At 40.7% G+C, this 14,436-nt stretch overlaps 1 protein-coding gene across 2 annotated transcripts in view; it reads right to left on the bottom strand.

Annotated features, from left to right (window-relative positions):
* Positions 1 to 14,436, bottom strand: part of ndst2a (N-deacetylase/N-sulfotransferase (heparan glucosaminyl) 2a) — a 108,951-nt gene that overhangs the window by 17,152 nt on the left and 77,363 nt on the right. The window contains exons 4-5 of one of the 2 annotated variants that reach the window (XM_079635842.1): positions 2,655 to 3,088; positions 1,449 to 2,518 (exon numbers count right to left, since the gene is read on the bottom strand). In XM_079635842.1, the coding sequence (XP_079491968.1) occupies positions 1,449 to 2,518; positions 2,655 to 2,673 (1,089 nt within the window). In that variant the 5' untranslated portion in view covers positions 2,674 to 3,088. Of the gene's footprint in view, positions 1 to 1,448; positions 3,089 to 14,436 lie in introns of both variants that reach the window. The other variant, XM_079635843.1, reaches the window with a different exon arrangement.

Below are 14,436 nucleotides of genomic sequence, written 5' to 3'. Positions count from 1 at the left end.
ACAGCTGTTCTAAATAAACTACACCTGATTGGTTAATACAAATCATATGTCAGTATCTTGCCGCGCTATTGGTTTGACTGATATAGTAGGCAACCGCGTTTGCCTGCATATTTACGGGGACATTTTATCATTTCGGGGGAAAATGTGCAATAAATGGGAGTGGCAACACTTTTCATATCGTTGAGAATAAAACAACCGTCCTAACTTTACAAATTCAGGTTCTCCCTCCATGGGGATCATCCATTTCGAAAAGTAAAGCAGATACGGACCCTCGGCCCACCGTCTAATATTTATGTGCCTGATTTCGACGTCGGGGAAATACATAAAGCAAATTTGACTGAACGCTTTATATAAATACAATATATAGGTAGGTCTAAATACGGGTGCTTACTTATATCGATGTTATATATATATCATTATATCGTCCAGCCCTAAAACTTGAATAGTTTTATTACATCTAAAAACATCTAAATTATGCAGAATATACTGTACAATGGTAAATAATATATAGGATAGGACATGATTTTACTACTAAATTCAGCAAAATGATCACTGCAAATCCACATTTTGCTGCCTGTGGTCCAGTTGTTTCTATGAATTGTACATCAAAATTTAAAATAGTCAAAGACCAATCCTCAATGTACTTTTCTCCACATCCCTTGCATATGAAACTAAATGTCAAATCTAATTGATGGTGAGCTAATTAACTGCCCGTTTCTGATGAAAAACATCTTCATGTTGTCAATGCAAATGGGACATTAATTGACATATTTCTTATTAGAGCTGTTAATTTACTTTGACTATCTTCAAAGAGGATGCCCTCCAGGTGGTGTCTCTCTTTGCAAGTGTATACTACACATTTACTGTATGGCTCATGAGGGTGTACAGACCACAGTAAGCGGTGTGGTTTGCATATTGTGGAAGGCTGAAAGCTTCAACACAACCTGATGATGAGAACTGGGAGGGATTCATAAGTCTGTGTAATCAGGCCCTTTGGCAAAGCCGCTAATAAATAGGAGGTTAATAGGCACATTGTCCAAACAGAGCAATTATCCCTTGCTCTAACAAGCACATTATTTTGAGTACTAGCTGTTAGCCTCTCCATGACACTACAGTGCTCAAAGCATCATCTGCGTAGTGTGTCCCATGTTATCTGTTAGCCAATACATTGTTACCCATTTCGAGAACATACGTTTTGCTTGTTACGTGATGAGACGAATGATGAGTTTGAGAGAACAATGTGAATGCTCACAGTTAAACAACATTGAGGAGCCTCAGAACTTTTAAAGAGATAGTTCACCCAAATTTTTTAATTCAGTCTTCATTCAGTCATTCCAAACCAGAGAAAAAAAAGAAAGTCACAAAGTTTTAAAATGTCATTGCAGTAAGTAAATGACAGAAATTTTGGGGTAAATTATCCCTTTAACAAAGATAGAAGAGACACGTACCTTCACATCTGTCACCTTCATCCGCGTCCCCTCCTTTCCCACAAATATATCATCCACGTCAACTAGCAGATGCCTCTCCAAGGACAGGCAGAGTCTTTTTCCTGTCAGATAGGCTATGGCATCCACAAAAATCAACTTATGCAGCCAAAACGACAGATTGTTGCCAAAAAGCACTCTCTGAATGCCATCGTGAAGGCCAAGGTCCTGAACTACAGTGGCATGAAGGGCTCGGTGGGGGCCCAGGTGGGCCAGTGCTTCTGAGGACTTTGTGACAGCCAGAAGCACAGGCTCGTAGGTGCTGTGGTTAGACTGAAAGACTGTCCAGTCATCACCAGGAAGTGGGCCCTGCTCCACCTCATTGGGTTTAGTGATGTACAGTAATGGGGCAGCTGGGTTGATGTGGTAGTCCTGTAGGCCCAGGTTAGAGTGCAGGAAAAGAGGGAAGCCCTTCAGCTGGGCACTGAGCAAGGAGTTCTCATTGGCTTTGAAGAAGCCGATAATGCCCACGCCAAATTCTGCGCAGTATTTATCCAGCAGGTCACGATTCCAAGCATCTAAGTTGACATACTTGAGAATGTTCTCATAAATGACCAGGGCGTAGCGACCAACATCGCGCTCCATCAATGTAGGCATGTCGCCTTTGCTGGGTGCGATCTCAGTGTGGTATCGGAAGCGGCTGGACTCGAGGATAGCTACAATCTCTTGTCCGAGTTGAGAGTAAATGCTCTCCACGAAGACAAGCACCACAGGCTCCGTTCGAGAGTTATCCACCATTTTAACCGTCCTCTGCCGGCCTGTGAAAGTTGGCAGGAAAAGAGGAGCCCGTTGCCCTCCTGCTGCAGCCGCGACAACTCCACCACAGTCACTGAAGGGCAAAGGGGGCGCCTCTTTAATTTTAGGGCTGTTGCTGACATAGTAGGCCAGGAAAGCCATGGAAAGCAGGCAGAAGACGATGAGCGCCAGGATGAGGCGGTGGAGCTCGAGTTGCCTGACGCCCCGCACTAACTTCCACAGCCCCATGGCCACAATGCGAAACCGGGACCGGGGAAGAGAGGGGGGCAGAGGGGCGGCTGAGAGGATGACCGTTGCAATGTTCGCAGCAAGAGGAGGACAACAGAGAGGAAAAGAGAAGGAAAAAGGAAAAAGGTTGAGCAGCAGACACCGGCACAAGCTTTGGGTCAAGAGTAGCCATTTATGCTAGGTCACCATGGCCTCCATAGTCCATGACGTGTGTCTCCGCTTTGATTGCTGCCTCTAGCCCCAGTCCTTCAATGAGGTCAACCAGCACTTTCACCCCCACCACGCGTTCCCTGAGTGCACTCACTCTTGGCTGGCGTCTTGGGATAAGAGGATTGGGTTTCCTGATCTCTCTCGACACTCCACCACCACTCGACAAAGGATCAGCTGTTTTACCGCTGACTTCTTTTACGCTGCAGTGCACCAAACTTTCAAATAAGCATGTACTTCTCGGTGTAGAGGGCTCTTTTAGATATTTTGGAGAGCTTCGAGGCCGGTGCTCCACTTGCCCCGCTGGCCTCAGCAGCGAGTGCTCTGAGGGTGTTCACCACTAGGGCAGGATGGTGAACATGGCCCCCAGTTGAGGCCCAGCAAGGACAGTACATTCACCATCGAGTCAGAACCTGAAACGGAGAGAGAGGAGAGATGCAATCAGTCCAAACATCATCAAACACCTTTAAAGAGTGCATGAAACAGGGGAAGCAAGCAGATCTTAAGCCTAGTGAATTACCAAGTGCTGCATCACTCTTTATACTTCCAAGTGGCCATGTGATTTTACTATTAGTGTGACTGTTGATGCGGACCAGTACATTACCATGGAGTCGTCTTTTTTCTCATGACTCCTAAAATAGTCCTGGAGCTCTTGTCCTCCAGTAAGATAGCATTACAGGTGGGATAGAGGGATCACTGACTTTATGGATATAAGTGACCTTTTAAAGGTGAACCTTAAACAGTACACTAATTAGAGCATGGAAAGCAGATGATGGGTAATTCAAAACTCTGATTGGAATGTATTGTTTGTAAACTTGAGAATATCTTAAATATTCTCCATAGGAGAGAACAAGTCGACAGTTAGATTTAGTTTCAAGGTGCTTGAGACGGAACTCATCGGATTCCAGGCACATTTTCTCGTTCCTCTCCCCACCAAGAGAGGCTTTGTCAGCTTACAGCCAGCTATCAGTCTCTGACATGATCAATGCTAGCCATGCTGTAACTATAAATCAAGGCTGGCACTTAAAGGATCGTTTTTCCCACAGACGGACAAGTATGGCCTTTGCTATGGTCAAAGGCACCTTGTCTAGGACAGATGATAAACCAAGAGAGAGAAATAAAGAAAACGAGAAACATAGCATAAGGAATGAAAATACACTAGAAAAGAGAAACTTTACTTCCACCCTCAAAGCTAATAATTAATTCAGAGAATCGTAATTTGGTAATTCACCTTTGAAGAGAGTCTGAGAGGTTGCAAAGAATAATTACAAAGGAAAAAAAAGAGAATGGCAGCAAAGTGCTCAGCTGTATTAAATTGATCAAACTCAGAATGAACTCTACAGAAGAACACATCCTGATACGGAAACCTAGGTTATTATTAGCCTGGGAGCACTCTAACCTCACCGACCAGTTCTACATTAGTTCAAAACATACACACAAGCAAATACAAGTGCACACAAACAGCAGGTTTCCATGACAACACATTGCAATTCATGAGATCATAAAGATACACTCAGATCAGTGTATCTAATTCAGCATTATATTATCTGTACGGTAAAGCAACAGGACGAGAGAGAGGGAGCGGCAGCCCTGAATCATTGAGTAGAATGGTTTCACATGGCATGTGCTGCTAAAGCCAGGATGAGAGTACTACTGAGCATTTCTCATCTCAGGAGAATAGCTTTCATATTTGAGTCAGAGAATGCAATCATGAACTATTCAGAGCTGAACTCGACCAGGAAATGATCAGGATGGTCATGCATATCTTGTGTTTATTACACTACTCTCGTCAGGAAACAAACATGCTTACAGAGTAATGGTACACATGAGCACAAGAGGAAATAAGATGGGGGAGTGTGACTAAGGGAGGAGGAAATAAGATGCAAAGGAAGAGAAAACAAGAACAAGAAGGAATAAAAGATCGTCAAGAAAAGAGATAAGGAAAAAGCAAGAGAGGCAGCAGAAAATCACTGCTAACTAATAAGGCTCCATTGATGTATAGAGTATGCATGTTTGAGAGTATTACATTTTCCCTCGTAATAAAGTTTTTAAGGATGATGCTGAGTTTTAATCTTTCTAATATGCTTATTTAGTGCTCAGTTATTATAAATTATTATTTGTGGTAAATTTTTAATAATGGTTCCTATTATCAATGTTGAAAGTTTTTGCTGCTTAACATTTTTGTGGAAACCGAGATACATTTTTTTTCAGGATTCTTTGATGAATGAAAAGTAAAAAAAAAAAACAGGATTTATTGAAATATGAATCTTTTGTTACATTATAAATGTAATGAATCCTTGCTCAATTTTTAAAAATAGATTTTAAAAGATTTTTTAATGGTAGAGTATTAAAAAAAAGTCGCAAAAACGGGTTTCAACACTGATAAGAAATGTTTCTTGAGCAGTAAATTAGCATATCAGAATGATTTCTGAAGGATCACATAACACTGAAGACTGGAGTAATGGCTATATATATATGTATGTGAAAGAGAGATATTAGTATTATAGTAAAATAGTTGTCTACTAGCTACAGCAACTCGCTGACCTCCAGTAATTTGAATGATGTTGGTATGAATATGCACTCCTGACATGAGAGACATGGAGATGAAGAGAATCAGGAAATTTATTAGAATTGTTCTGTAATAAGCAACAGAATGGAAAGTCTCGCTTCAACATCCTGTGACACTAAGATGTTCCTGATAATACAGAACGGTGTTTTTGTGGCAGAATGAGGACAAAATGAAGGAGTGAGTAAATGTGTAAGAGCAAGAAAAATGATTGATTAGACCGGGCCGTGAAAAGGTGCATACAGATGTTATCACCTTGATATAACACACATACAGGCACATACCCAAAGACACACACATCTTCACAAAAATATGGGAAACAATACATTTCCTGTGCTAATTTGTCTATCCCACACTGAAAATTAGGTGTGGGCGATATACTGGTAGACACGATTAACCGGTAGAAATTTGTCAACCGGTAGAGTCTATCGCTGTTACGCTCAAGTGACACTGTTGTGCTGCGCGGTCATTAAAGCTTATTATTTGCATGCTTTTTCCAAGTGATTTTAAACCCACAAAGTGCAATAAGGAGCAAAAAAAAAAAAAAAAAAAAAAAAAAAAAAAAACTAACTTCGCTATATGCACATGCTGTCAGAGAGATGGTTTCTGAGCGCTGTCTGAGAGACGCCGTGCGCAGATGAAGCCGCTGCGCGTGAGTATTGAACTGCGTCCTTTTATGCAGCCTAATTGGGCTTGAACAGTTAAATACACATACTTGTGTGTCAAAATGACTGTCTTTGCAAGTAAACAGTCATTTAAGTGAACATAAACAGTTGAGAAAGAAAACGCACAAGTATATTGGATCCGTGCGTTTGGTCTCAAAGTGACAGCATCCAAATTGACCTGCTGTCGTCTGTCATTAATGTTAATCAAACAAAAAGAGAGAATCTCACTGCTCTTGACTGAATCACTTTTGTAACTTTAATAAGAATAAATGTATATTTAATTTACACAGTAAAGACCATGCAGGTTTTTTTTTAAATAAATTTGATTACTTTGTACAATTTATGTAGTAGGCCATTTCTTATTTCCAGTGCTTAAGTTTTTCAGGTTGGTTCATTTAATTCGTGCCTTTGTTCTATTGTAGTTAGTTTTCCTATATGTTTGTAATTAGTTTCTTTGTTTACTTGTCTTCAGTAGGCTTGAGTTTTTTTTTTTTTTTTTTTTACTTGGGCTAGTATTAGCTTTTGTGATATTGAAAATGGTGATGAGGATGAGATTTCAATGGTATCAAAAATGTTGATATCATAAAAACCTTAAAGTAATATACTGTATATCATTATTGTGAAATAAAATTACTCATATCCTGATATAAGATTTTGGCATCGCCCACCCCTACTGAAAGTGAAGCAAAATCACATTGGTGTCCGTCAAGGCAGATTATGACAAACTGGGATTTACATGAAAAAGATGGGTTTAAACATATAATGGCATTTCACCTGGTTAGAACAGTGTGTTAAGTGTACATAAGATTACCAACCAGGAGGGAACTAGTTCCTGTGGTGCTACTACATAAATTACCCCTCAAGACGGCCATGCCTCACATGACCAATATGACCTCTGATCCCCTAACCCATACTGGCTGAGCTTTTATGAGGGCCATGTGGGGTCTCAGGTTCTCATCACTTCAGTTTCTTTCTGCTCTAATTGAATTACGCCAGAACAACTTAATTTTTTGAGCTGTCAAGGAAAAACCTGAATCTTGACCGCTAACAGAAATCAGATACAAACTCAATCAAACCAGCAGCTGTGAAGTAAATGCATTAGCACTACTTAATCTATACCCAACTACATTTAAACATTTTCACAAATAGATAAATAAATAAAGCAAGCTTTGTTAGAGGTTGCCAAGGCACTGCTACACAGTTGCTAAATTATTTTTCAAGTGTCTTTTTAACATATTGCTATGTGGTTGCTAGGGTGTTTGTCTAATGACCCAAGTCAAAAGAGTCCACCTCAAAGTCTCTATTATGTTGTGCTCCATATATATATAGCTTCAAATGGAAGTCTATGAGATTTATTTACCCATATTACCATCAGTCTGCAGTCTTAGTATAGTGACACTCTAGAATAGTGCAACATTGATTTGAGGTTTCATTCATTTCCTTAGCACAAATGGTGTGGGACACGTTACACACCAAATTTGAATACGTGTGGTTAGGGGTCTGTTTCAACCTCTAACCCCAAACTATGTGCAAATAGTGATGCTTGCCTTGGCAAACAGCCCTAATTAGCTTACAGGAGTCATGGTGCAGTGTAAAAGTGACCAGCAGGGGGCTTCCACACACAATGGGCAGAGAATTAAGGTCTCTGGGCAAAGTGGAGGAGGGGCTATCATTAGGCCCCAAGGTCATATTGTATTTGAGCCACAGGTGAGCAGGCCTCTGGGCATCATGGGCATCTCGCCTGTACAAACACACACACACACGCACACTCTCTTGCAAGAAAACCAGACCGCTTCAATCAATACTAAGTATAAAAAAAGAGCACTTTAAACTGCTACTATGTGTGGAGAAATTTAATGAGCCTGCAGCTTACCTGCTACATCCAATTTTCAAAAAAATAAAAAAATTAATACAGAGCGCTTCTACAATAACAAAACGATTCAATAGCAGAAAAAAATCTTTAGATGAATTCAATCCTGTGGGGCAATTAACATGCAAATTATTTATAGAATTTACAAGCTGTGGGGGACGGTTGAAAAAAACAGCTCAGCTTATTTTTAATCAAAGGAAATGTTTTAAAACAGCTGGAGAGTGTGGCTTAATCTGAGCTATAATTTTGAATCCCTGAATTCAAAACGACAGCAGGGTGACAAACTCAATGCTTGCATGAACCACACATGTTTGGGACAAAGAGATGAAGTGAGGACCCTCTCCTCAGCCTCTCTGCCCCAGCAACCCTAGGGTCAAGCACTCCCTACCAAAACACCACAATGCTGACCGTCAAATTCCACAGGCCGCTGCCCCCCTCTGATTATTCACCATGAATAACACACCAAATAGACTCAACTCTAGTGCATGAAACACATGCCGAACAAAAACCAAAAGAAGAAAGGATAAACCCCGCACCCCCACCACCATTTGTCTTCTTCGTGGCATTTCTGATTTCAGCTGAGAGGGGAAAAACAGAAAAAGAAACCAGAAAACTAAAAGTCAGTTCCATTTTAATCTAGCTGCGAGCTGAACTCTGCCTATCAAGTCTGTGAATTTCTTTTAGTGTGGACTGAGATAAAAGAGCTTTGCTGCTTCTCATCCCATTCAGACTTCAATTGGGCATGTGAAGTGCGGCTAAACTACGTCTTTAAAGTGTTTATTTTACCCGTCCATTTCTCAGAGTGCTATGTGAGAATGAGGGCAGCGGTGCTGATAAAGCTCTGCTTGTGTTTGGCTTTTGAGAACACCGGCTTCTCTCTTTCTGCCTTTCTGAAAATAGTGCAAAAACAGAATGTATAATGAGTGACTGAAAAGGAATTATCCAAACTAAGCTGATTTACTGATGTGAGTTGCATGCTGAAGAGCTCTGGCAGGATTCACTGTCGCTGGACGCTGATAATTCTTGCAGTGCAGTCTCTGTTAATTGTGGGATTACAGGACACCAATTAGCGAGCCAGACTTAACTGGAGAGGACAAAGAGACTAAATAACTAACACAACTGGGACAAGTTTAAATCAGCAGTCTCCAAATCTGGGTCACAGTTTTTTTATGAGAGCTACCCTCTTAGAATAGGAAGCAACGTCTAATGGTGACAGTCAGACAAGGGTGGGTAAAATGATGTAGTGAGTCTGCTAACTCGCTGTTGTACCTGATGATTTTGGAATAAATTACTTTAAATGCACTGTATCATTGTGTTAAAAAAACAACTACGTTGTTATGTTGAGAAAGTTTTGCTTTTGAAAATGTATTCAAAATTGGCAAGTGTTGTTCATGCAGTCTACCACAAAGACTGATCAAACACTTTATGGAGATTACAGGCTGGTTTTAGGAACTAAATGAACAATTCCATTCACTAGACTCCCTGGATACCTATGCAGATGTACCATAATAACACCTATTTATCATAATGTTGGGAATAAAAAAGAAAAGAAAAAGGATGTCATAGACAATTCAGTAAGTTTGGCGGACAAAATGGCGGATAACAACCGACGAATGACTTACAAGCTTATCATATTTGGCTGTCAGTCATTCATTTGTCGGTCAGCTAAAGAATAGGCTTCCTTTTTTAATACATGAATTGGAATTTAAATTGAAATAGCCACATCCCACAGAAATTTTAATTGAAATGAATGAATCGATCTATGCTCATGGTCAATTAACCTTCACACTTAAAGACTTAAAAAAAATCTTTCCATCACTCAAAGCAACATTAAAAGCTTGTCTTGACATATCATGCTTTCAAATGTATTTTTTTTTTTTTTTAATTCAACTTATTTGAATTCTACCTTCTTAAAATTTAAATTGCAGTTCTACATTCTCAATTCAAATTCAAGAACTGAAACAAACTGGGAATGCCACACAAGTCTCACTGAGAAAACAACTCCCTATGAGTGGCCACACAAGTGTGAGATTCATGACTCAGAGTGTTAGTAAGTGTAGATGGGTAGGATTTTTCTGATCATACTTTACTCTTTGTTAATTTAACATCAAAAGATTTTGAGAGACCAGATCCTGTTAGGAATGACAACAAGCATTGCTACGGTGCAATGGCTGGAGGGAAGCAGATAAAACGTTTCATTACAGAGAGAAGGAAAGAGCGAGCAAAAAAAAAAAAAAAAAAAAACCTTCTATTAGCAGATTCCCACACTGAAAAAATATTGAGGGCTAATCTCTCTCATTACTGCAGAATAAATATTTAACGATTAAAAATGGCACCTCATTAGAGGGGTGATTTGTCAAGAGAGCGCGCTGCAGTAGGCAGTCACTCAGAGACGCCTCTCCCCCATTCTCTCGCAGGTGGCACCCGTGATGAGCCCACTGGCAACGGGAAGGCCGTGTCAAAATATTTGCATTGCTGGTGAGAATGTCATGCCTATCATCCCTGCTAATCCAAGCTCTGGACTGGAGCGTCACCACCATACAGAAGTGCATGTGATCAAAGTCATAGTATGGTGTGAGAGAGTGTGCAGGCTCAGTTGCCACATGCTAACTGTGCTGTGACTGGGCTGGTAATTGTATGTATATTTCAGTTGGCTAATTTTGGTCTAGAGATATTCAGAGGGGTAGGGACTGAGAAAGCAGAAAGCTGCAGCGACAAGGATCAAGCTCAGGAAAGGCTGAGGACACGTCTGAGCTCCATTTACCTCGAGATCAAGTTGTTCCCGTGCCGCAGCACCACACACGGCTGTTTGGAGAATAAACCTTCCGCTCCTGCACGCTGCAGAGTCGAGCAAACCCGGCCACCCACTGTGTGTGCGTGTGTGGGATGGGGGACACGTGCCTGTTCCGAAGGCAGAATGAAGGAATTTGACCACCTGTCTGCTGGATGACCCCCAGGCCTCCCTGATCTCATAAGTATGGTGTGAAAAAGGCTGTTCACACCGACCACCATTTGATCCCTGGTGGCTATACAGTAGCAGTTTACTAGTAGGTGTTCCTAATCAAATGCTACTGTATATCCAATGGTATCAAGCGGGCAAGAACAAAAACTATTCTCAAAAGCAAATGACTTCTGGTCTCTTTTCATTGTAAATCGCTGCTAATAGAGGGTTTTCACCAACGTCACGTTCTGGGCGGTAACCCGGATGCGCTGCCATTATGGAGGCACTCGGATGTACACAACAGCATGGATTGCAATGTTTATGTACTACTAAAGACATTGTTACCCTAATAAACCTTGGGAAAAAACACGTGGAAGCTGCAAAAACATATAAAGAAGGAGTTCTTAAGCAGGAAAGAGAGCGGTAAAGATCCGAGCTAGCTTCTCTTTAGCCCTTACTGCAATTCCTCCTATTTCTTATCCCGACATAGGCTACGCTCAGATTGTCAGTCCAAAAAAGCACATGAAATCCGTTTCAAGCTACATATGTGGTTTGACATCCTATTCAAATCACATATCAGGACATCAGCTTCAGTCTGAACGCTCTGATCGGATTTCGCGTGGTATGCGACTCTTACGCCACGTAAAATGTAAATGTCAGACGTTGTTATAGGAAACATGCTGAAAGTCGCTGCCGAAACAATGCTGTGTAGTTGCAAAGAGTGCCGGACAAGCAGAAAATGCTCAAGACGCAGTAGTCCAGCGCGCGGTAGCTATATATGATATAATCAGCAGCAATTTGCGAGTCCGTTCAGTTCAGTGGCATTGTTTACATGCAGTGCCTCCAAAATGGCAGACTTCCGGATTGATGACGTGTAGTGAAAACCCTCTATGTGAACACCTAGACTAACTCGGAAAATACGATAGACGCAGGAAGAGAGTGATAGGCAGAGCTGTGCATCATTATTGAGAAGTGAAGGATGAGTGCGGGAGGAGAGGGAGGGAGAGGGAGAGGGAGAGGGAGAGGGAGAGGGAGAGGGAGAGGGAGAGGAGAGAGAGAGAGAGAGAGAGAGAGAGAGAGAGAGAGAGAGAGAGAGAGAGAGAGAGAGAGAGAGAGAGAGAGATGAGTCCTGTTTACACAATTTAACTGTCTTGGCTGCCTCTCACATGAAAACACAGAGTTCTGAGTGTGCTGGCAAAAGTTTTTAATCAAACCAGAAGAGTGGTAAGGTCGAAGTTGGACATGTTACAGGCATTATTGGATAGTCTATTCCAACTACATCTGCCAGACTAACAGTTAATAGTCTTCTCAATACAACTCAATACATTTATTAAGAGGCCACAGCTCAACAGTGTAAATAATTATCTACATCATGTTTTCTGCAAATAAGTGCTGCAAGTGCATTCAATGAATAAAAATGTTGTGCACACACTCAGTTATATGTCGAGGGCGGGGCAATATTACTACTATATAAGTTTCAAAACAGTCAATCCACAGACAAATGCACACCGCCTGCATAAATTAGCTGTCTTTTTATGAGCTGTTGTGACTTCCGTAAAAATGCCTTCAGTCACCACCCTGAGCACTGCCCACCGTCATTGCCCAGGCTTCCAAACAACATTAATATAAGAGACCAGTGGCTAATGTTTATTTATTCGGAAACACCACAGCAATTTAGTTCGATCTTAACCTTCTGTTCTGCACATTTCATAAGTGACTGCTTCGTCAATCAGGCACACAGTTCAATGCCGGTTTTTAGGTAAGTTACTCAAATCTGAAATTATAGTTTGTAAACGGATATGCAACACTAACGTGTTGCTAAGTTGATGCAAATTGATACACTTTTTAACCACAATTGTTAGTCTTGTGCTGGTCTGCGATGCGCCACGCATTACGTCATCACGTTGGAAAGGTCACGTTCACGTCATCCATCCAAGTTATTTGTCTGTGTACTCTGGTTAAAAAAAGTAGGGAAGGGCGAAAAACTCATTTTCTCCTCCAACTTCAAAATCGTCTTTTTTTACATTTTTATTTTTTAGTGACCTTTCCAACAAGATGACGTAATGCGTGGCGCGTCGCAGACCAGCACAAGACAAACAATAGTGGTTAAAAAGTGTATACATTATTTATTTTTAGAAAATGGCCGATCGGTTCGCTGGATAAGACCCTTATTTCTCGACTGGGATCATGTCGAGACTTTAAAGCTGCATTGAGACGGACTTTTGAACATTGGGATAGATGGTTGCCATTGAAGTCCATTCTGTGTAGAAAAATCCTGGAATGTTTTCCTCAAAAACCTTAATTTCTGTTCGACTGAAGAAAGAAAGACATGGATATCTTGGATGACATCGGGGTGAGTAAATTATCAGCAATTTTTTTTTTATTTAAAGTAAATTAATCCTTTAAGGACATCAAAACCTAAAATAAAACTCAATACAATATGGGACCTTTTAATTGTTTTGCTATAATGATATTTCAAGATGTTTAATATTGCAATTGCAAATAGCATCTTGTGCTTCATTGGAAGTAAGAGCATATGACCTTTTTACATGATCAATGTCACAAATCTTAAATACTTTAAATCCTAAAACTTAATATCATCAGCTTTATTTATACATTTAAAAAACAAATTTCAAACATATTTTCAGCTTTATTTAAACCCTGGATTTGAAATGCGGATTCTAGAACTCCAATGTGTCGACTGAGTGATTAGTACATATACTGTGAGACAGCTTACTAAATAATCCATTTTTTTTTTTTTAAAGTGTGTGGTGTTTTTAGCATGCATGATGTGTTCAGAGTTTTACAAGCAAGTATTAGACAGCACTAGTCTTTGGAGTACAGCGTGTTTCCATTTGCTAAGCATGAGAGAGAGGAAACTCGTCCTGAGGTTTGTCCTGAAAGCACAGGTCTGGTGACCTCATCTGCCATACACAGCACCCACAAGTTTTTTTTTTTTTTTTTTACCATGGTATCGATGTCAAAATTCTGGTCAGTGAAAATTGTAACTAGTGACTACTTTGGAAAACCACGAGCCATATTGGCTGTTGAGCAAAATAGTTAATGTCAAGCCCTGCTTTAACATGAGTAACTTGTAATGCAATATTCACGTATTTCTGTGAAAAAAGTGCAATGAGTCTGAGCAGTAAGGGAATTAGTCACAATCTATTGCACAACCTAGCTAATGCACCTCACGTTGTTGCTCAAAACAATGCGTCCTGGCAGCAACATCATTGCTGATGTTGGCATGTACCATTAACTCCCCGATTGGTCTGTAACGCAAAGTGTGGTCTAATACGCTAAAAGAACTTGTTTACTTCTCATTTCCAAAATGTACTTGCCTAAAATAAAAGTGAGGAACTTGTTGTCTTTCCCTGAAACTCTTCTGCACAGAATGAAGTGAAACCACACCGTCAAAACACACTCAACAGAAGTTCCTTTCTACCCACTTCCAGTCAGAAACTTCCAGAACTTCTTAAATAACCTTCAACTGTCTTTGAAGAAGACAAGAGAAGTGTCTTTTAACCAAGTACATCTTTGAGCAGAGGAGACCAGTCATCTTGAAAAGCCCTAAGAGTGGGATGCTATTTCCTCCTATCTTTATGCTTTCTGATGTCTGGCGGTGTGCAGACGAGGCAGGAGATTTGTCGAGCTGATGGCACTGTCCCTTAGCAATGTCCGTCCTCCTGGAGTGAAAGCAGGCAGGGTCGCTGAGGAGT

This window comes from Phoxinus phoxinus (genome assembly GCF_949152265.1).
Source record: "Phoxinus phoxinus genome assembly, chromosome: 14".
Taxonomy (NCBI): domain Eukaryota; kingdom Metazoa; phylum Chordata; class Actinopteri; order Cypriniformes; family Leuciscidae; genus Phoxinus; species Phoxinus phoxinus.
Note: the sequence above shows the minus strand (reverse complement) of the source record. Positions and strands in the feature narration are given on the sequence as shown.